Below are 22746 nucleotides of genomic sequence, written 5' to 3'. Positions count from 1 at the left end.
ACTCTCGAAATTAGAACCCGTTTCTAGCCAACTTCGAGGGTTCAACAATTTCGGTGCAGGGCAAAAATTAACTCCACGGTTGCTTGCCATGCTCTATCTGTCAATCGATGCAGCAGTTGTTCGAATTCGTTTTCATTTTCATTTTAGCTTTTGTTTTTTTTTTGAGGTGGAATAGTGACAGGGACTGAGGCTGCGAACTGACCTATAAATCATCTAATGGCCGCAGCGTTCGGTTTAGTTTTTGCGCCTGTCCCCGCAGCTGCCCTACCGCGCCATTACCATTTCAATATTTGTGCGAAATGCGGTTGCAGCCACACCGACACAAAACACTCTCCATCATTCTCGGCATGGCAAACGGGGCTTGGCTCGGTTTTGGTTTTGAGTTTCGTTTGGATTTTGTTGTTGCTCCCAACGTTTTAGCTTTGGGAATTTGTGCAGCACTTGCATTGAATGCCTGTCTGTCTGATCGGGCGTGTGTGTGTTTCGGTTTGTATGTATGTATGTGTGTGTGTGTTGACCAAGACAAGCTTTTAGTTGTTTAAATTTGAGTTGCATCGTGTGGCCCATACAAATAAAACAAAGCGAAAAAGAGCTGCATTCATATAGAGCTTTCATTTCGACAATATTTTTCGCTTTGATTTTACTTTTTTTTCGATTTTCGCAAATTTCCTATTGCATATTTCAACTATTTCCTTTTGGTAAGAGTCATCCTTGCATTTGCTTAATTTCCGTTTTTTTCTGTTGCTTTTCTCTACCATTTCAATTGCTCTGCCCTGTGAGTCCTAGCACACATCTTTTTGAAATTCAGTTTACATTTCTGATACTCTGGACTCACAGATGAACATCAGTTTTACAGTTCATTTGTTATCGAATCGAATTTTACTTTTCAGTTTTCTTTTGCATTTCTGACGGCACGACATGGCGTATGCGCAACGTATTTGCCATGTGTCAAAGATACGGAAAAATTAAATTAAACGCACTTGAGTGTGAAATTTGCCAAGAGCTTTAAGAGAGTTGCTAAACGATACTGATAAGAAGAACTGCTTAGTGAGAACCAACTGTGCCTAAAGAACTGAAAACTCAGTGATGATTTATGACTGTTATTTTCAAAAAGAATCTAGCCCTATAAGGCAACCTGGTAGAAGCAGTTACAAATAGTATCAATTAAAAGCTGATGACATTAGAGAAGATTTGAGCATTCAATAAGAGGAATTGTGTAAACCTGTAAGTCCAACAATTTATTCTGACTGAATAACTCGCCGACTTATTGTAGATTAACGCATAGCCCAAAGTGTAATAACTAGGAAATTGTTACTGTAGTTCCCTTTTCTAACTATCAGATAAACTTCTTATTTATTCTCGAAGATCTTTGTAAATACGTATTTTTCTATTTATTCAATGGACTTTTCTTAATTTAAATTATATTCAGATAGTACGTGTACATTCGCGTTTATGTTTAAAATTTCAACTAAAAAAAGTAGATGAACTTTTTTACTTTACAGTTTTGGTTAGAGTCACAAAATTAAGCGGGTTGATATGCTCTATTACCCCACACACTAGCTAGAATCTAAAAAGTCCTTGCTTGAGCTTACAGTCTTAAAGTCGCAAGCCCAATAATCAAGAGGACTCTTTCGACTGATAAATCAGTTTCTACTAGATACTATCTACGCAGTTTTTTTTACTTATATTGTTAATGAGTCAAATAAAAGTGAAAAGCATTTGCTTAATGCTTAGGCGGGTGGGCAGAGGGTATCACAACGTACGAAGTCCCAAGGCTTGAAGTTGCGGTAAGTCCCAAAATAGCCATAAATTTTAAAGTTTTAAAAAAGAAACAGACGGTTGGATGAATACAAAATAAAAAAGAGACCTCACACGGCGAACCAGAAAGCGTGGCTTAGAGGAAAAAAAGGTCATAAAGGAGGCCTCAAACAACTTGGCCAAGTAAGGCCCGAGGAAATATGCTTATTTTACTTATGCTTCTCCATTGCAGGAGCGACGCTTCCTCTTCGCCTCTTGTTTTTGGTTTCTTCCAGCGAGCCTTATGACACTTTAATAAATGCATTTTATTTTTATTAAAACAATTAATTGTGCTCTAGTGCCCGGAACCGTGCAACGCGTGCAGTCTTTCTTAAAGACTTAGCCCGATTGCATAAACAACTTGGGCCCAACAATGGCTTTATCTAACCACATATGGTTAGATTGGTATGTATGTTAATGGTTCGGTTTATGGTACAAATAAATGTAATTTCCCTATTTGAACCGGTTCGGTTAAAAGGCAGGTTGAATATATTGTTTTTAATATGCAGTATCAATAGAAGTGCTGGGTGGAATACCAGGAAGTGGAGTTGCAGGTCCAGCTGTGTGAGCTGGTTGCATAGTTGCGCCACGGACGTACAGCAAAATGATGTTGTTAAAGTGCAAATGGTAAGTGGCAGCATCATGATGTTGCCTTTAGGGAGACGAATGCTGCACGAGGAGCGCGGACTCTCAGCAAAACATTGCCTTTTGTTTAACGGCTGCATTAAACTAAAAATAACTCTTTCTAAGTATGACACCGACTTGTCGATGCTCTATTCCAGCTTATGATTTATCGGTTGTACGACAATAAAACACGTATTCAACTTAGTTAGAGGTTCAATTCCAATGGAAACAAGCCCTAAACAAAAATGTGCAAAGCTGTTTATACAAAATTATGACCAACCCTTCTCAAATGAAGGGTATGCGGACGTCCACATAGACAACCCGTAATCAAAATCACGCACGCATACAAACCACACACACACACACACACACATGAGAAACTAAACAGCATCCGTTGGGGTAGGTGGTGGGCTTTGAGCGAAAGAGTATCAGGAACGGCGACAGCGATGTCGGTGGCAACAGCGCGCGGCATTAAGCACGTCGGCAACATAAATATTTTAATTTTGCTAAAAATTTGTGCTGAAAAGTCGCTTTTTTGTATTAGGAAGTGCGAGGCGAAGACACAAACATGCACACACACATACACACACGCGCGCGGAGCATTAACTAAACAAAATGGCGTCGACGAAAGGATGCGCAACGCAGCGCAGCGTTCGTAATTGTTGTTGTTGCTGCTGTGGTTGCTGCCTGCCAGGGCGGTGCTGGTAATGATAAGCGTTGTTAGTGTTTTACTTTAATAGGCAAAATTATGTGCACACGGACACAGACACAGACACATAGACACGCATGTAGACACTAGCACACTCTCATACAAAGGCTTTGACTCAAACACGGCTCAAAGGCATAAATTATTGCGGTTAACAGACAACACAGCAGAGGACATAGCGGTAGCAGCAGTGGGAGCAGTAGCAGCAGCAGCTTCCGTTGCAGGAACTGAATCTCTCGCCGTGGACGGAAATGCCGCTGGCTGCGCTGTGCCGAGCTTTAACCAAATTAAAATAGTGTCGGCCTGGCCTAAATGCAGCTTCCTCGTGCCATTTCCAGCAATATAATGAGTCAAATTTAACTTAACCATTGCAACGAGTATTCTCCTTTGGCCACGAATGGTGCTACGCATTCAAGGTATCTATTTATTATACTTTGATCAGCATTTTCCATCCAAGAGTGCTGGATTATGCGCAAAACATTAAATCTTTTTACATACAGATCTTTGAAAATCATAGTGAAGCCTATCCAATGTTGCGCGAAAAAGTTTCAAATTTTCCGCCAAATATCCATTAGGTCAGTATAAAAACCTACCTTTTGTTCTATGATTCGCAGGGCATAACATATAAAACCGCAATTGTTTTTATTTTATAATTTATTTATTTTTTATGTTTCCCTATGCTATATAATCCCCCTGCCGTGTATAATTTACTGATTTCACAATTGTTTCTTTTCCGGTCGCACACACATCCCGATATTGTCCGTTCCAGCATTTCGGGAAACATGCATTAAGAAGATGGTAATATCATTTTTTTTTTGGACGAGTTTCCAGAGCCTGCCATTGATGTTGCGATGTGAGGATGTTTGCCATATGTATGTGATATGTATGCCATATGCATTAATAGTATGAAAACTATTGTTTCTGCAAATATCTTGACCAAATTAATTATTGGAATGTAGCTGCCGCCAATTATGATTGCCGCTAATTAAAAGGAAAAATAACATATGAGGTAATCCAAAATTATTATATTGTACTGTTAGATATAATTACAGAGTAATACGAACTGGTAATTTGCGAGTATATTACTGATGTCTTGTATAAGAGGTTGCCCTTTATGTTTCGATATTCTTTCCAATAACTTAGATTCTAGAAATTTGAAGTTATAAGCAGGTTCCATTGCATCTGTTTATTGAAGCGAAGCACGTCTTTGTGCAGTCACCTTAAATACGGCATACAAAATTCCGATGCTGACGGCAAGTATTATTAGAATTTTAAGCGCACAGCCTAAAATGGAGGAATCGTGCCCATGAAGCGACATCGGACAGAAATCGTAATGATGCGAATAGTGCACATCATGACAGTGATCTCCAGAGAACATATGCCTCCATGCCCTCTGTGGTAGTTCCAATAGTACATAAATTCTGGATTTTTGCCGAAAACACTCGGGATGTTCAGCCCTTAAATGGGCCTCACAAATCCTTCCGTGCGGCGACAGCTTACAGATAAAATTTAGAAAATGCTTATATGGATTTAGCCCAGACATGATGCTTTCAAATAATAAAAACTTCCTGGCGAGTTGATTTATTTATAAATGAATCGAATTCTATACACTGCCACTGACAAACATTTCATAGATGTCTACCACAAGTTTGCTAAAAAATGAGTACAAATTTATTATATTGTTAATAATGTAACAACTAAGTTAGTTCTTTATAAATCAATCGTAGTATTCTCCGGCGCGAGCGGAATTAGTTTTTATTTCGAATAGCTTCCGTATTTCTTCTGGGGTCTTGCCTGTGATCATGTTGGCCACTGCCTTGCAGGTGAGCGTGAGTAACCCCTTGATATTCAAATAATTGGCAGCTTGGATCAGTTCGAAGAGTGTGGGTTGGTCAACACTGATAAACTGAGTGTCCCACGGATCAGTGGTGCACTGTGCGTCCCCTGAAGGATCATATTTGTGATGTTCGGCCCATTCAATAACTTTGCGCAAAATAGCTGCACTCACTTTCAGCTTTGGCAGATCACCCTCTTCTGTAGAGCACATATCTAGTAAAGGCTTAAAGAAAAAAAACAGAAAATTTACTCTTTATATTATTTGCGAGAACGTTCCACTCGGAATGTTTTGAAGTGAAACGCTTTTGTTTACATGTTAATGACATTGCAAAATGTGAATTTTCTATTGGAAAATTTTGTACAAACTGCTTACCCTAATTATGTCCGAGCACTGGGCTATTTGATCGTCTGTTTCAATAATTATATCATCGGAAGTCAGAAATTTTATAACAGGCATGATTGATTTTATGGCGTTAAACGCTTCCCGTTGCAATTTTCTTATATCTGCCGGAATGTATGACACGCCTTTGAAATAGGGATGAGCGATATTTACACAACCTGTTAAAAGTATCAAGTATTTTAAATTGACATGAATCTAATACCACTATAAAAATGATATTTCTTCCATTAATTTTCTCCGCATAAATTATGTGTTTCAGCTAGTTTTTTTATAAAGATTTTATTTCATAAACATAAGTAATTTAAATTTGCGATGGCAGTACGGTTGCCGAGTGTCGGGCAACAACGATATTACGGACGATGAATTTTCGATTGTTTTATACTATAGATTTCCAGATGGGCGAATGAGATCATTCGTATTCCCATATTGAGTCATTATGAGTTATTTAAAATGTTAAGTTTAAAAAAATTACATCAATAATAATTGAAATGTTTATTATACATAAGCTATACATTATTAATAATATAGAAACTGTAAAGTCTAATTGTGTTTTATAATTAAATTAAAAAATGTACATAACTATATGAATATACTATCGTGTATAATCCGCCTTTAGCTGAACCGCGTTTTTTGTTTCAAATTTTTATGTGTAGCAGTGCTGGTTACTTTCTTTTCAGATTCAGAGTTTTATGTAACAGATCCGATCCGATGGTTACCCGGGCACTTGCAGAAAAGCTGAGTACTCTGAAAAATATAAGTACTTATCAGCTGAACTTTTCCTAATGAATCAGTACTCAGCTGCTCATTTTGTAGTCGCTAGAAAGCTGAATGCTTTGTAACAACCGATAAGTACTCAGCTGTTGCCTTTGTTGCTGAAGATCTATGTTACGGGACATATTAAAATACATATGTATCTGAAAGTACGTATTTTTGCCCTCTGCCGCCATTACTTAAATGTTAAGACCATTGCTGTTGTGAGTTGGAAGGCTGTAGGAGGAGAGACTGCGCTAAGATTCTGAGAGAATATATATTTAAGTTCTTACCTGTGTAGTTCGTTTTGCACTATGCTGACTCTGTTAACATCGGCGTAACATAGCCAGGGGCCAGGCGTAAACCCTGCAGTGTTCAAATTGCAGCTCCACCTTCGTTTGGCACGCGACAATCTACTTTGTAATTCATATGTAATTGGTTGTTATATTGGAAGCAGTATGCTTTCAATTAATTGGATGAAATAATAAAACGAAACTATCCTTGATGCAATAACAACAAATATTTTCTAAGCTTATCGGCCATTGTAATATATGTAGCACGCCAAAATCGATATTTTTTAAATTTGTGCCACATATAAAATTGATTTCTTATAAGGCTAATTTAAAAAGCATTCTTTGCGAACTGTTTTTAGCCACTTGCTATAAGATCTCCCACATTATAGTACAAGCCCTTTAAGAGGAATGTGTGTTGAGTCCAAAATGGAAGAAATATTCATATTTCCGACAAAGCATTTAGAGAACAACTTCCGATTTTGTAGCCATTGAAGATGGATAAAAGACGGTATTTATATATATTTGTTCTTGGTTTAAATCATCTATAACCCATATATCCATTTGATCGATAATAATCGATATCGCTGTTCTAAGGATGTTTTAGAACTTATAGGAGCTGGACACAATAAATTGGGTATGTCGACTTTCCCTATCAACACACAAGTCATGCTTATGCCATTTCATTTCTTTTCAGAAAGCATTTCCCATTGTGTGGAGCTAATGGAAGAAGCATCACAGCTGCTGGAAAATTGAATAATCATTCGCGGATCCGTTATGGCAAAAGTGAGTTCTATGAAAAAAGTGGAAGAGAAAATTAAGTAACATTTCCTCCCATGGGGTAGATCCAGTGTTTGATAACTCTTGAGCCTTCTTGTAGCGGCGCTGTTGCCGAGCGGATTGACTGCGAGGGTATTGGTGTGCCTATAGAACCGATCCTAACACTAATTGTTTTATCTGGTAATTCTCAGGCATACTTAATAAAGATAGAGGTGCTATTTGGTTGGTATTCAAAATAAAAGAGCACAATATAATTAAATTGTTTTTAAAGCTTTTGATGTTTGTTAAAAGGTATTCATTTTAATATTAAAGCAAGAAATAGTTGAACGATATTGGAGCTGATGCTTTTGCCACGCATATTAAAGGGAGGAAAATCCCGAAAATATACAAATCTATCTGGGCGACTGTTTATTGAACAAAATGAAATGTGTAACAAAGTGGCATAATTTTTTTCTTATTGAAATACTAGTTTTTAAGTTGCGACTGCAACGTTCTTCTTCAGCCGTAATACTTATAAAACACATTTTTTCTTAAATTATTTTATGAATGAAACGTCTTGAAAGGTCGCCGTTGCCTTATTGAACATTTGTGTGGCTTTAGTTAAATGTCGCCAATTTTTTAAGATTATAGGTATTCAACACTTATATCATTTTTATCAATGTCTACTTTAAAACAAGATTTAGTGTTCCACTTTAATTTTGTTTTTTATTTTTTAAAGTTAGAACTGACTGTCGATGTCGATAAGTATTTTAGAGTTAATCAGGAATTTCAAGCACAAATTCCAATAAATCAAAAGCATATTATCGGTTATCGAAACCATAATATATTGAAGTTTAATAAAACAAATTTTCAATAGTAGGCGTGCCATTGTTAGTTGAAAGCTTGTGACATCTGAAGTCATCAGTCGAGTTCTACAAAGCAGTTGAGGAGCTTCAATTTGAGCAAATTTGTTTAATTTTGTGTATTTTCGCTATAAATATGGAGTCAACAATAATTTTGGATGATTTGGAAATCGTGCCCCCAACTAAGACTAAAAATAATGCGAGTGGCAAGCGTAATGCAGATGCATCCAATATTGAAGCCGGCTGCCCTGCACCTGCATCAAAAAAACCACGAATTCGCAATCGTGAAGGTAATTCACAGCGTTGGGAGAAGGATAATGTAAGTATATAGTTTCGCTTCCTTAAATATACCTATAATAAATTAGAAGGATATTCAAAAACTTAGTGTATAGTCTGTTCAGAAAAAATAGTAATAAGTTATTGTGTATTTTAATTCGTTCTTTGATATTGTATTTCCGAAGCAACCAATGCGAACATACATAACCATATCATCTGGCCTGCGCTTCTGAGAGGGCAGATCTGTTTTGACTATTTCGACTGGCTTTTGTTCATTCAATGGGATAGCTGCCCCAAATAAGAGTCCGCAAATGCTACCCCTTACCAACTTCTTCCATTAACCCTGTAGGACTTTGCATTGCAATCTATAACAAGAAAAAAGGAATAAGTAGGAACGTTGTAGTCGAGTGTGCTAGATTACAAAACTCCCTGTACCCTTCAGCATATATATACTGGTTTTTGGCACCACGCTTTAATGTCAAATCATAAAATTAGCTCAATTTGAATTCCTTAATGCTTCTGCAGGTATATTTATGCAAAACACAGAAACTCAGGTGCGGCCAATTGCGCAATTTACGGATTGGGAATGGAAATTTAATATAATATAATAACTTCTGTTTGTTATCAGAGCTTCATGATATTTTAAAACACAATGATCTATATTATATGCCTTTAGTCCCAAGATTATTGATTTTCATCGCTATTTTGGAAATGGTATTATATTTCAAATCTCGGTTTTTGTAGTTTTCGAGATCGACGCGATCATACAGACGGACCGGCAGACGGACATGGCTAGATCGACTCTGCTATTGGTGCTGACCAGATATACACTTTATGGGGTCGGAAATCCTTCGTTCTGCTTCTTCACCCATTTTTCATTTTTGTATGGGTACAATATATATGTATATAGAGCTTTAGAATATATTTAGCTAATGATATGCTAAGATAAAAAGTTTAATTTTGCTATTGTACTTTTACAGGCTGTTGCTATGCAGCGATCAAAGGAACATATAATGATGGATGGAGTTAATTATACTGATAACAACCAACCTCAACCGGAGACTGAATGTGAACCTCCGCCAAAATCGTTCCGAGCTCGCGTGGCCGGGAACGTCGGCGGTCAAGGCGAGCAACGTGGCAAGTACCGTGGATCGCGTGGCGGTGGTGGCAATGGCGGAAGTGGTAATGGTGGAGGCTTTAATGGTAATGGTGGGGGTGGTGGTGGTGGTGGTGGTGGTGGTTGTGGCGGGGGCGTGGGCGGTAGCGGTGGTCGGTATTCAATCGGCGGTAATGGCCACAATGGCTCCTATCAACGGAGCGACGAGTATTTCATAGCACAACGGCTGCGTAGCCTTAATGGCCCAACTATTGACCTTGCTCCAATTGATGTCAATGAGGAGGAGATAAAATTTTCCGGACGCAATCGCCTGTATGTTGGCAATTTAACTAATGATCTACAAAGGGAGGATGGCTTGCGTGAACTGTTCAAGCCGTTCGGTGAACTGGACGATATATTCATGGGTCCAGATAAAAAATTTGCATTCGTTAAGGTCGATTATCATGTCAATGCCGAAAAAGCCAAACGTGCCTTGGATGGCGCCCTGGTCAATGGCCGACAGCTGCGCGTACGTTTCGCTCCCAGCGCTACAGCTTTGCGTGTTACCAACCTGACACCCTACGTGTCCAACGAGTTGCTCCATAAGGCATTCGAGGTATTCGGACCTATCGAGCGGGCATTCATTATTGTTGACGATCGTGGCAATCATACGGGTGAGGGCGTCGTTGAATTTGTCAAGAGATCATCTGCCCACATCTGCTTGCGTATGTGCCATGATAGATGCTTTTTCCTAACTGCTTCGTTGCGTCCATGCGTGGTAGAGCCCAAGGAGCTGACAGAAGAGGGTTTGCCCGAAAAGGCTCTCAACAAGAATAGCCAGTTCAACAACGCTCGCAGCATTGGACCACGCTTCGCCGATCCCGATTCATTTGATCAGGAATACGGTACGAGATGGAAGGAGCTGTATGCTCTATACAGCGCCAAGAGCTCTGCTCTCAAACGTGAAATGAAGATGGAAGAAGAAAAGCTTGAAGCTCAGCTGGAGTTTATTCGCTATGAGCGGGAGACTCAGCTTTTGCGCCAAGGTTATTGTTTATACATTTATACAAACCTATTTCTTGTTTTACGCCATATTCCCAAGAGAAAGTAAGGATATCTTTTTGGCAAGAAAAATATTTGTATATATCTTCATATAGGTATATGCCTTTTGCAGATATGTGAGAATAGTGAAACTAGTAAATGCGGATTAAAATATGTTGGTAAACAGCATTTTTTACCATACAATAACCTACTTTTCGACCGATTCTTCCTATGACAGCTACATAATATAGTGGTCCGATGTTGATAAGGTTTTGTTTATATATTAAGAGCATTGTGAAACTAATAAATCCCTAATTTGGTAGAGTTGTTAATAAACAAAAGGTTTTCCATACAAAAACCTACTTTTCAACCGGTCTTTCCAAATGCAGTTTCATGATATAGTGGTCCGATGTTGAAAGAATTTCGCATATATGTAGGGAGTACAGTGAAACTAATAAATGCCGAGTTTGGTAAAGATTTCTTAAAAAAAAATAAAAGAGTTGTTCATTGAAGTCCTTATTTTTCGACTGATCGTTCCTTTGTCAGTTATATGATATAGTAGTCCGATTCGGCCGGTTCCGACATATTTTCAGTCCGAACAGTTTCAGGACGACAGTTAGATGGCTGTTTATGCGCTTCGCATTTAATGACCAAATTATAATACCCTTTACAAATTGACTAAAGATAATAATTTGTAGCACTTTTTGCAACGAATCGAACATTTAAGTGTAAAAATTCTGTTTATAATATATAATATAATATATTGAGTTCTAATTTTGTAAACATAAAAAAAATATAACAAAACTCAACGATAGTTCACATGGTTTCGTTGATATACATATATTTATTCTAGAACTAAGAAAGCGCGAAGCTGATAATGAGCGCCTGAGATTGGAATGGGAAATGCGCCAGAAGCAGTCGTTGGATATGAGTCTGCTCGAAGATGACGGTTTGCTACGTCGTCAGAGCGGAACGCAGAGCCTCTTCATGCGTCCCGACGGGCCATTAAGACGTCGCCAACAGGATAAGTCTTTGTATATGCCGGAGCAGCCAATTGGATTCGTCGGTGGTTGCGAGCTTGGATCAAGAAATCGGAGCTTCGAAAACTCACCATTTGTGGTCTTTGGAGGTATTTTACAACACATTTTTCAATCAAAGCCATTTTCTAACGTGACATTTTACTTCTTATAGATGCAAACAACACAGATAATAATACTGAATCTGGAGCAAATAATCAGGTATTTACAGGGTTCTACAGACTATTCTAACAGATGGTAAAATGTATACAAGAATCAAAATATTTAGGTTAACAATTATAAATAACAAATAATTATCAATTCTATAAAAAACTGCTGATATTAAGCTAGTAAGAAAGAAATATACGAGCGGTGGTTAGCTTATTTTTCAACAAAATTAAATACATTTATTGAATACATTAGTTTTAAAATCTATTTGGTATGATAATAAATCTTGATAGTCAATAGCTTTACGGGAAAAATATCGACTTGCCGGATGATTAGGAAAGATCGATTTATGCAAGCTGCGGCCTGGGAAACTTAACAAAAATATTTCTGAAGTCTTGCGGTTTAAATTCAGGAACTTTAGCTTTAAAACTGTAGGTATACTTATTTTCTTGGTTCGCCTGACACTTGTCGAGTGTGACTAAACAATTAAACATATTGTCTGTGTGTTCAGTACAAGAGTACAGCGACAAAAACTGAAGAAAATAAGCTGTTTCTTTCTTTAAAGCTAGATGATATGAATTAGATACATTAATGATATGAAAATTAATGGATACACTGCCATTCCACATAGGCTTAAGATAATTCACACCAAAATTTTGTTGAATTGCGTTGTTCACTGCAACTGGGTTACGTCCTCACAAAATAATGTAATTTTTAGCCGCTTTTAACATTTCATTTTTAATAACATTAAAATAACTTTAAAATTGAATAGTAATTTTTAAGTAATCAAAACAAACTAGCAAACTTTTAAGTGGGTATTTACAGCCGAAGTGGGTTAAATTACAATTTCTCGTCAGTTAAATCGATAACACAGTAGCAGTGAACACCCCTTATTTAAATGTTTATATATTAAAGTGGATCTTACAAATTTCTCGAATAGGTTCCGTTTGATACTAATTTCGAAGTCCATCCAGTTATGAATCAAGAAAATGGGGTAATTGGTGATAATAATGCTCTGTGGGGACGGCGTACTATATAGTCATTGGAGCCCAAATGGATTATATATACAATATAATACAAAAATCATTAAATTTTTGTACATACTTTGATCCAAATAATAAATGTTTCTTAATGTTTTACTTTTAATAATGCAAGAATTTATATTTTTATAAATCTAGCTAGCGGGTAAACCGCTATTACATCACGTTTAAAATAAATTCTTTCGAAGATTCTTGAAAATGATTTTGAAACCGACCGGACGGTAAAGAAAAAATTTTCAAACAATGGTTTTCCCCAATATACCACTGTTGCGGGTGAAATTTCCCAAATCGAAACAAAATGAAACTCATATTCCCTATGTAGAGCTTTGAAAATAAATTGATGCAATTCGGACAAAACTTAATCCAAACAATCATTGAATCGCATTTTTCACGAAGAAAGTTCCGTCATAATCCTAGTTTCTTAAAATTGCGTTTTTTCCCTTTTGTTTTTCTGAATCTGTTTGTATATGCGATAATTTTGTCTCTCTAGCTCGTTAAAGCTCTACTCTATTTGAAACTAATTCGTTCTGCGCGCAGACTAGAAGGGAAGCTACGTTCAACTTCAAGTCTCTAGCTCTCATAGATTCTGAGATCGACGAGTTCATCTATACGGACAGGCGGACATGGATCGTCGAATCGATCGGCTATTGATGCTGACCAAGAATGCCAACCACCTGTTGATTACTTTTGCACAAAACTCTATTAAACCATTTTTAAAGGGTTCGGGGATGAAAAGGTCATGGTTGAAACTTGGGTATCCATATGCGCCGCCAGCACTTAAAGCCGTCTTAATTACATTTAGACTAAGTTCTCGCTTGTTGGATTTTCATTCGAAATTAAGTTGTCTAAGTTGAATTTCGGAATATGTCCATTTCTCGCAGCTGGGCAATTTCCTGTTCTGCCACCCTATCAATTTTGTGGCCATTTGATTTACAGGTTTATTGACACGTTGCGCACATGTCATTCCGTCAATGGCAGACAGCCGAGCAGCCCCCTCCACCCTGGCAGAAGCGCCAAGTATCTTGGAATTGTACTGGATAAGAGGCTTAGTTTTCGGGCGCACATCGACGGCCTTCTTAAGCAGTGCCGCTATAAGATGGCCAACAGCCCATTGCCACTTCGCTGCAAACGGGCAGTTTACAACGTCGTGGTGGCACCAACTTGGAGATACGGTATTCAGGTTTGGGGCATTGCATCTCGGACAAATCGAAGACGGATTCAGACACTCCAAAACTTGGCCTTGCGCCGAATTACGGGTGCTGACTGGTACGTCAGAAATTCTACCTTGCACATAGACCTCAAAATGGAGACCATAGACAGCCAAGTCGGAGCTTTCGCCAACCGGTACAACGAACGCTTGCAGCGACACTGCAGCCGGGTAGCAAGTGACCTCGCTGGGAGGTGTGTAGTCAGGAGACTCAAGACCTCCTCTAACCACGACATAGGAGACGCCCCAGAGTCCCCCGACTACCTACGTGACGATGCAGCCTTACTCAAAAAGCCGCCTTTGACGTTTGTCCACGATAAAGCCTGAGGACCCAAACAGGCTTGGCGTAATATCACCTAAGCCAACTGTGTTGTAAAAAAAATGTATGCTATTTTTGATTCAATACAATAAACAAACAAAAAAAAAAAAAAAAGACAGCCGAGCACACTTGACAACGAGTTGATTGACAGACGAGCTGTCGGCAGACAAGCATGAGTCTCAAGTGCATTTTGCTCGTGCCCACGAATGTTCCGAATTTAATCTGCACATTTATCAATCTATTCACAGCTGTTTCAAGTTAGTAAATTGATTTTATTGCAGCTTTAGATAATCTCACCAACAAACGGTTTTAACGTATGTATAAACAACTATTTCCTTTAGCTTGCATCATTAAATGGTATTACTTAATAAATGAATATCAATTAGTGTTTAACTAGGGCTGTGGCAAAAAATTTTTTTTTTACTTTGAGAATTCGTATTTTTTTACTTGATTTCTTCCACTCTTATAACTATAAAAGGACAAAATTACATCCTTCAGTATGCTGTTCTCGTTTGATAATAATAATAATCTCTTAACTTTTTAAATTGTGATGTATATGAAGGTACTGCTAAGCATAAGTTCCTTCGACCAAATAAATACCTTGAGAAGGACACAGCGCTTATTCGATAATGTTACAACTAGTCACAAATTGTTTCTTTGGGAGTTCGAGTTGTTGTATGTCCGGATTAGAAAATCGTTAATGGGATTTCAGAAACTGATTTAGATTTGATTTATATTTAATGAAAGCAAATTTAAAGAAGTTGACCGAAGTCAGCCAGTCGGGACGAAACATTTATATATTGAGATACAAAAATGTTGACATAGATACTTGAAAATGAAAAATTAAGCGTCCCATTGACTACAATTTTCCAGAAGCAGAAATGGAATTTCCGAAAAATGTGAGACATATCTCAGCTGTGCTATTTTATCGAAAATAAATCGCTTTAAAATATTATGTTGCAATTGGCAGTCAAAAACCTGTGTCACATTTTGTTGCGTGCTCCACCTGATGTTTATTATATGTTGGAAACCTCAAATCAAGAGAACCTCTCTTTTTACATATAACAAAGTGCTACTAAAAACGTTACAAAATAAAATAGCTAACACATTTGGTTTAAAGTTGAGTTGGTTTATTTTTCTTAACTTTAAAGGCATGCAAATATGTGTTCAGTACACGGCCTATGCTAACCTTGAAATGCACTTAAAATTCTTGACGTTAGCATTTTGACACCGATTTTTAATTGTTAGAGCCGACTTGTTTGGCTTGTTGTACACACACGTGTGTGTAAATTGTGAAATGTGGAAATTGGCACATTTGCATTCTTTGGTTTTCTAAATAACTAAATAACTTGCCAGTCGCATTTGTTGGGTTTTCTATACACCGGCTGGCAATTTCTATGGCTGCCGTCTAATCACATGACACACATTTCGACTTTGAGCTCTGGGCAAGCTTTAAGTTTTTCCTTTTTTTTAGTTTCTAGATATCAGCGCCGTCTGCACATTAGTGCCACCAGTTGAATACAGCGCGGAGCTTATATAAAGTCACACAAATAATTGTCTTAAAATCAAAACATGACCTTCAACTGGTGACTGAAGTTCACAACTAATTGTTTTGTTCTCATTGCAGTAAATCAAAAGAGTTATTATCCAAAACTTCCCCTAATTATTTTTAAATCCCAATAGTCTGCAACATGGATTGACGTACAGTCCTTGTAAAATTAAAAACCCTCAACCCACCGAAAATGGGTTGGGTGTAATGCTTTTGTGCAAATGTAAGTATCAGGCAGAAAGAAGTATCTCCAGCCCCCCCACAATGCATATATATTCTTCAGCAGCATCAAAAGTTGAGTCGATCTAGCCATGCCCGTATGTATGAACGCGGCGGTCTCAGAACGTATACGAGCTGGGGACTTAAGCATAAACTTAGGTCCTTCTAGTATCCGCGCAGTTAGAACTTGTTTCCAATAATCGATAACTCTTTAGGGTCTTCAAAAGCTGGAGTCACCAAATTCTACAAACTAATCAGTCCAAGTATCTTTCATATTATGGCCATCCTCCTCAAACAAAATCAAATAATTAAACTCCACTCTAATTTAAGCAAGGTTTGCGGTGTTAACAAATAGCCTTTTTTATTTGTTTTTATAAATGGAAGAAGAGGGTGTAGTGTATGCTCTAGGCGGGCACTCCCGGCTAGATCATTCTTGTTTGAACAGTCGAACGGCATAAATATAACATAAAGTCTATTAGCCAAATAAATGCTCTTGTAAACATTTGTAGTCCGTTGTTGAAGAACCTCCATCCCCATTGGTCCAGGTCTGACTCTACTTTTCCACACAATCAATTGGAAGCTTAACTCTCACACACTCACACACATCTATACTCGCTCACACATACAATTATGGCTATTGTGCAACGTACTTTTGCTTCTGTTTGGGGCAGACAGTGAATGCCGGCGAAAAGCCTGTAAAAATAAGTCGAAATGCTTAAAGCATAAGATAAACAAACCGGCAAAAAGTAACACAAACACTTACACTCACAATGACTCATCTGTGAATCCTGAGCTCAACGCAAACTCACCAAAATTTCCCTAACATAACATTGGCAATCGGCGCCAAAGCGGAAATTTTGTTGTAGGTGTCAAAACTTTAAAGTTCCCATTAAAGGATGTTGTATGGAATTTATGTTCCCAGCTGTTTTCTGATTATTAAGTAATCATAGGATATGTAGAGTTGGGTTGATAGTAGAATGCCACATTATCAGCTATGATATATATCCGGCTGGTTCCGACGTACCTATGCAAAAATTCATGACGAAAGTGTGTTTTCCAACACTTTCTTTACTAAATTAGTGTTAACAACTCTACAAAATAGCCGTCTTATAGTGCAGATTCATGTTGGTACAGTTTGTTATAGGAATTCTCAAAGTATAAAAATATTTAAAATATTTCAATTTGACTCATGAAAATAAAGTTGGAACATTTTGTACGGCAATTTAGCGCTGGGTAAATAGAAGGGACTTTCTTACGCAGAGATTTGATTACCATCCGATTGGCCTCGAACTCGTTTTCAAAGAACTTTGTTCGAATTTATTTCAGGGGTGTTTCACACTTTTCGGAAAATACAGAAAACCGCAACTGTGGAAATTTGACGAAAAGCTTGGAACTTTTTCGCTTACCATCGCGGTTTCAAACTTATTTTCGAACATCTTCGTGAAAATATATCTAATGTTTTTTCATGGGCAGAAACTGCTGATTCCAACTTTTGGTTTTTTATTTGATGGACTTTAAACATATATTCAAATAGAAGTGAAGTTCAATATATTAAGGAAACTACTAAAATGTATATATTTGTATATAATTTTTAAATACATATTTAATTTTCGGTAGGATGCCAAACTATTTTTTTTTGTCAAGCTGCAGCTTTAAAGCGCATGGGAAAATTTATGGAAACTTAAAGCAATGGGAAGTAAAAATGAAAACTAAAGGCTAAAAGTGCGCTTGGAAACATCGATTATACAGAACAAGAAAGGGGAACACACTCGCACAGAAACGTGTGTGTGTGTGCGAGTTTTACATTTGTATTTTTAGCACACGCATCGTTTCACATTGTTTCTGCTTGTTATTATACTTGGTTTAAAAATTTAAAAAGAGTGTATTGGCTTATGGCTCGATTTGATTGCTTGGTAAATACTAGAGCTATGCTAGCAATAGATTTTTCGAATATTATTTGTTTTGTCTCAATATGGATGGTATTCCTTACACAACGTGTTCCAGTTCCAGAAAGAAATACAACGAACATGGCTAGAAATACCCGAGCTAACGAACGAACATTCCGCTCAGAACAGCGACTCTAGGATACTGGATAGTCAGTATATTAATTAGCATTACGATTTCAGTGCGTTCAAAACGACCGAGTCTAAACCTTTTCACTAACCAGAACATTTGAACCTTCAATTTACCTTATAAAATATAATTCCTATTGATTTGAAGCTTTTGATCATCACCAGCCCAATAAGCAACCTATTCTAGAATATGTTTACACATTGAGCAGCGTATTGCGCAGTCGGTTGCTTGTCACTCGATTTGATTTTCTCTTGAAGAAAGTTTGTTCGGAAAAGAGTTTCCCATATTAGCATTTGCGCCACCATGAACTCGCTTATACTATGTTAGTATGGAATAATTATCGTGTTCAGAACGACGAGCTCTGCCGATGTTCAGACTAACTGTATGTGTATTTCTTTGAAATTAGTTGTGATAAAAACCTATTTTTGTGGCCCTAGATACTCTTACCCACAACATATCGTTAGCTTATAATGAATAAACAATTCAATATTATTTCTAGTCTTTGAGTATTTCACATTTGTCATGTTTTTGCTATACATTTTCTTTGTCGTATGGCTCTCGGCTTGCTAAAATGCTGCAGAGGCCAAGGCCACATGCACAACATTGAACATTTGGGTACCCAAGAAATAAAACTAAATTAAGTTTGAGTGTTGTTAGTTGGTGAGGCTGCTGCTCCACTTCATAATTATAATTAATGCAAGAGTCAACAATTGTGCAAAGGATGCAATACCAAAGGAACGTGGGCGAGGCAGGGCGTAAGCCGGACGTTGCAAGTTGCTTGCTGTGGGGCAAACGAAACTTCAGCCAAGGTAAATTTGTAAAGTTCTTATTTAATCCAGGATATTATAAATACCCTGACCTTAAAGGAAGAGTAAAATCGAATAAATATTGCTGTAATCATATTTCTTTTTATGCCTGGCTAGTGCCCACAGATAGAATGAGTTATATTGTACGAATGGAGTATAAAGATGCTTGACCGTGGTCAAACAACTGAAGTCCTGACTTCAGACTAAATATTCGGGCCTTTTCGACCATCCCGAAACGTAATTTTTGTACCATCCCGCTCTTGCTCTTGATTTTATAATTATTTCCGTACGGGCCATGGGTTCCAAAATGTAAATAAATGAACAAATAATTAAAAAAAATATTCGTACCAAAACTTAATTTTATACTATACTATATTGATCAGTTTTGGCTCATATGTAAGGAACAAGTAAACTAACAAGAGTCAAGCTTGGTCAAGACATCTTGATCTTGGTTCAAAAATGTACATATCTTATTGAGTTGGAGACTATAACGACAGGGCAATAAGTAAACCATTCAAATTGTGGGCTTAGCAATTGGTGTGCGGTGATTGGCTCAGTACAGGCTGAGCAGCTTGTGGCTTTGGGGCTTGGCGGTCCCTGACTTATTCAACATGAGTTACAAAGTTAACAGAGTGTATCACCCTGTGCTGTGTGACCCTTTCCCACTTGGGGGGAGGGGCTGGTTGTCAATTGGCTACCGCATACTCAGGTGTACAGGAACAACTGAAAGCCAATTGACACTTGTACCTAACTATGGTTTTGCCAGCGGACATGGTCAGGACATTGGTTCGTTTGTTTGCGGTGTAAAGTGTCATTACACAGCTGCTCTCTACCGTTTACGCTGCTACAATTCCCACCTCCAAATGCCATCAATTCTCCTACATGGCGTTGGCACTTAAATCATGCTGTTTACGCTTTAATTAAGTTAGTGAGTGCTAAATGTTTTTATTTAATTTTAATTCTGATTTTCATTAACAGCGACAGTTTATAGATAGATATTGGTATAGTTATACACAAATATGGATAAGAAAGCGCAGGTACACTCGTAAACTCCATCACGAGCATTCGCAACTTTAGCTCATAGTTTTCTCTCCTCATCAGCAAAATCATGTTGTTAATAGTTTGGCTCCTTGCCTTGACTAAACTTATAATTAAATCAAATGGCTTCTTGCCTTACCTAAAGGCGCGTTGTGTTTGGATGTTCGGCCCAAAACGCATCAGACTTTGATCGGATCGGTTTTCAGAACCAACCACAAAATCCGTTATGCAGTGATAATTAATAAAGAGAGTTTAAGTGAAAAAATCAAATAATTGATAACTTCTTTATTATCGTCCGTATTGCTTGGTCAATTTGTTCCGTGTGTTTTTGTAAAAGTTAGTTTGGTGTTCGTATTGGGTCATGTTGTACAACCCCGATCCACACCCATTCCAAATTCATGTTTGTCCGATGTTATTTGCTCAGGTGACTTTACCACACAGTCTTGCATAAATTAAAATGTCATTCACTTTATGCTTTCCACAATTTGTTGTTAGTTTCTGGTTCGCTTTCCTTTTAGCCAGCCTTGTTTACAGCGGCAAGTTGAGGTGAACATAGTAGTTGAACAGCTCCTTTTTATAATTTATCCAAAACTCTGCGCTTAATATAAACCCATTAAACATAACAATAAAGTCAACAACGGAAACAGTAGCTACAACTTGTCCATAGAAGCGAAATTTTTTGTAAAGACATTTAAATTACAAGCCGAGCAAGTAGGAAAGTTGCCGTCGGAGTTGTGCAGAACTCTGTTTAATGTTTTCATAAAAATCTCATACGTTGAAAGTTTTCCGGGTTAATGGGGTTTTGACTCCAAGATTATTACTTCAACTTTCTCACCAACCTTAGCTTTTTATATGAAAAGGTGTCGAATGCGTAACTAACATAACTACCAAAAAACCCAATAGCGCTATTTAATATAGTCCTGTGATAAACAGGTTATCTTCATTATCTAAGGAGAGTATTGAAAATTGTAAATGTACATTTTGGTCAACATTTATTGAAAAACCAAAACTCTTGTCATCTTTTGGCTGATTATTCGAACGGCAACTATATGATTTAGAAGTCCCATCCAGCCGATTTGGACATACCTACATATTGCTAGCAACAAAAAGGCGGCCGCCTATGAGAAGTTTCTTGACGATAGCTTTAAAACAAAGCAACTAGTTTGCATAGACGGGCACACGGGCATGGGCATAATAAATTCTGCAGTGGTATACAAATTAATTCAGTCTTATTTTAAATCTTCTCCTGTCCTATTGCATAAGCTAACACAGGCTTCACTTGCGTGGCAAAAGGTATCTTTGACTGCTTCAAGCGCAAGTGGCAGTTGCAGTAACCATTTATAGCTCACTTCATACCCAGTTGCTCACCGATTCACTTACCTTGACATGCTCAAAGGACTTTCGCTGCGTGGTATGTTATTCCGTTTACTTTTGCCGTTAACATTTCTGACGAGTTCTACTGCGAGTGAAGCAAAATCAAGAAAGGTCCTGGCAACAAAGGACCCAAACCAAGGAAAATCAAGAAGAAATATTTTTCTTCAAGGCAGATTTAATACTTTGCCAACACGTTCAAGACGTCCTGTATTTGTTTTTCTACAGGAGTTAATTGCTTGTAACCGTTTGGATTAATCTGCAGGTACATTTGTTTTCCCTTTCTCGTGCTTATAATATATGCTTCGTATTAAAGCATTCTAAGGAAAAATTTAAAGTTTGATTAAGTTATCTTCAAAAATAGGTTATTTATACAAAGAGTCTTCACTGAGAGACTTCTAGTCTGTCTTATGGGATCAATAATAATGGGAAATTCGAATAAAATAACTTTTTCCATAAAACAACGTATTTTTGTACGAAACCTTACAAATTCAAAATTCAAGGGTCCTTTTTGTATAGCTCAGACGACATCTTCGAGGATAAAAACCAGGAGTTTATAGAACGGCCTTAATGGCTTAAGTCATAAATGTAATTATTTTTATACCCTGAACCCATTGAAAATGGGTAAAATATATACATATCTATAGAAAGAAGCATCCCCATAAAGTCGGCATTTGTCTATTTTATATTATTTTTATTTTTAGGCAAACTGCTTGTGGCAATGGTAGAAGACGGTTCAGGGTATCCTCTAGTCGGGAACTCTGAACTTCTTTGTAATGCAGACGAAGAGGGGAGAGAGAGAGAGGCTGCATTCGGTAATAAGTCATAGGTATTGGTGACAGTCTGAAATGCGGACTAGTGTTAAAAAATTTACTTACAAATGGGTTACCAGTGAAAGGATGCCGAACTGCAACCCTATCCTGTCCAGCAAATTGCAAATGGAAACACATAAAAAGCGATTAATGGATAAAGAGCACGGCATGCAAATGGATAAGCTCGGGAGGAGCTCTAAAGTTGAAATGATTTATAAACACAAGCGCGAACTCTGCCCCACAGACATGAAAGCTCCATTAGGCTTTCCCCATATGCGACTTATTGCCAGTACTGTGATCTTCGTTTGCATCTTCCTATGATTGATTTAAATAAGAACTATTTTTTAAGGCCATGTTCCTGTGACAGCGTGATGCATATATATTTATTTGCTATATGGCAGCCATTAATCGTTAATTAAACTGGGCGCCTTCTGCTTTGTGCCCGCCCTTAATGTAACTTATTCATAACAAGTTTATGGCCACGTAAGGTTTTTGTCAGTTTAAGAGACCAAATTAGTAGGATTTATTTTTTGTCAGCATGAGTAGCTGAGTTGATAAAGCAATGTCCGCCTATGTTTCTATGCGAACTAGTGTCTCAGTTTTACATATGTCGAAATCGGCCGGATCTGAACATCATATCATATAGCATTCTCCACATTTATCAGTTTCTCTATACTCCCCACTTATTTG

At 37.6% G+C, this 22746-nt stretch overlaps 2 protein-coding genes and 2 long non-coding RNA genes across 6 annotated transcripts; 3 read left to right on the top strand and 1 right to left on the bottom strand.

Moving 5' to 3' along the window:
* The first annotated feature begins 2086 nt into the window (after positions 1-2086).
* Positions 2087-4566, top strand: LOC135426136 (uncharacterized). Its single transcript, XR_010435847.1, has 3 exons — positions 2087-2206; positions 2276-3543; positions 3628-4566. It is a non-coding gene; the product is annotated as an uncharacterized LOC135426136 (long non-coding RNA).
* On the bottom strand, positions 3898-5508 carry LOC135426134 (S-phase kinase-associated protein 1-like). Of its 3 annotated transcripts, none has more exons than XM_064679133.1 (3): positions 5337-5500; positions 4178-5186; positions 3898-4108 (listed from the first exon to the last, which is right to left on the bottom strand). In XM_064679133.1, the coding sequence occupies exons 1-2, from the start codon at positions 5418-5420 to the stop codon at positions 4845-4847; spliced, it is 426 nt and encodes a 141-aa protein (XP_064535203.1). In that variant the 5' UTR covers positions 5421-5500; the 3' UTR covers positions 3898-4108; positions 4178-4844. The 3 variants fall into 3 exon arrangements, with proteins under 3 accessions (XP_064535203.1, XP_064535204.1, XP_064535205.1); XM_064679134.1 differs by having other exon boundaries at positions 4192-5186; XM_064679135.1 differs by lacking the exon at positions 3898-4108 and having other exon boundaries at positions 4776-5071; positions 5136-5186; positions 5337-5508.
* A 1237-nt stretch (positions 5509-6745) lies between these two features.
* LOC135426150 (uncharacterized) lies at positions 6746-7442 on the top strand. Its single transcript, XR_010435850.1, has 3 exons — positions 6746-7040; positions 7101-7189; positions 7249-7442. It is a non-coding gene; the product is annotated as an uncharacterized LOC135426150 (long non-coding RNA).
* A 630-nt stretch (positions 7443-8072) lies between these two features.
* Positions 8073-12771, top strand: LOC135426139 (protein no-on-transient A-like). Its single transcript, XM_064679139.1, has 5 exons — positions 8073-8344; positions 9282-10443; positions 11292-11567; positions 11630-11676; positions 12563-12771. Exons 1-5 carry the CDS (start codon positions 8162-8164, stop codon positions 12659-12661), a joined length of 1767 nt encoding a protein of 588 aa, XP_064535209.1. The 5' UTR covers positions 8073-8161; the 3' UTR covers positions 12662-12771.
* The last annotated feature ends 9975 nt before the right edge of the window (positions 12772-22746 follow it).

The sequence above is a fragment of the Drosophila montana genome, unplaced genomic scaffold, assembly GCF_035044405.1.
Source record: "Drosophila montana isolate Dmon_TW-CO22-7 unplaced genomic scaffold, ASM3504440v1 contig_1964_1, whole genome shotgun sequence".
Classification (NCBI taxonomy): Eukaryota; Metazoa; Arthropoda; class Insecta; order Diptera; family Drosophilidae; genus Drosophila; species Drosophila montana.
This window is presented reverse-complemented; position numbering and strand designations above follow the sequence as displayed.

Excerpts from the sequence above, each read along its gene's own strand:
- LOC135426134 (XM_064679133.1), bottom strand. The coding sequence starts at position 5,420 with ATGCCTGTTATAAAATTTCTGACTTCCGATGATATAATTATTGAAACA. Across the intron at positions 5,187-5,336 it reads AGTGCTCGGACATAATTAGG|CCTTTACTAGATATGTGCTC; the intron begins GTAAGCAGTTTG and ends TTTTTCTTTAAG.
- LOC135426139 (XM_064679139.1), top strand. The coding sequence starts at position 8,162 with ATGGAGTCAACAATAATTTTGGATGATTTGGAAATCGTGCCCCCAACT. Across the intron at positions 8,345-9,281 it reads AGCGTTGGGAGAAGGATAAT|GCTGTTGCTATGCAGCGATC; the intron begins GTAAGTATATAG and ends GTACTTTTACAG. Across the intron at positions 11,568-11,629 it reads ACCATTTGTGGTCTTTGGAG|ATGCAAACAACACAGATAAT; the intron begins GTATTTTACAAC and ends TACTTCTTATAG.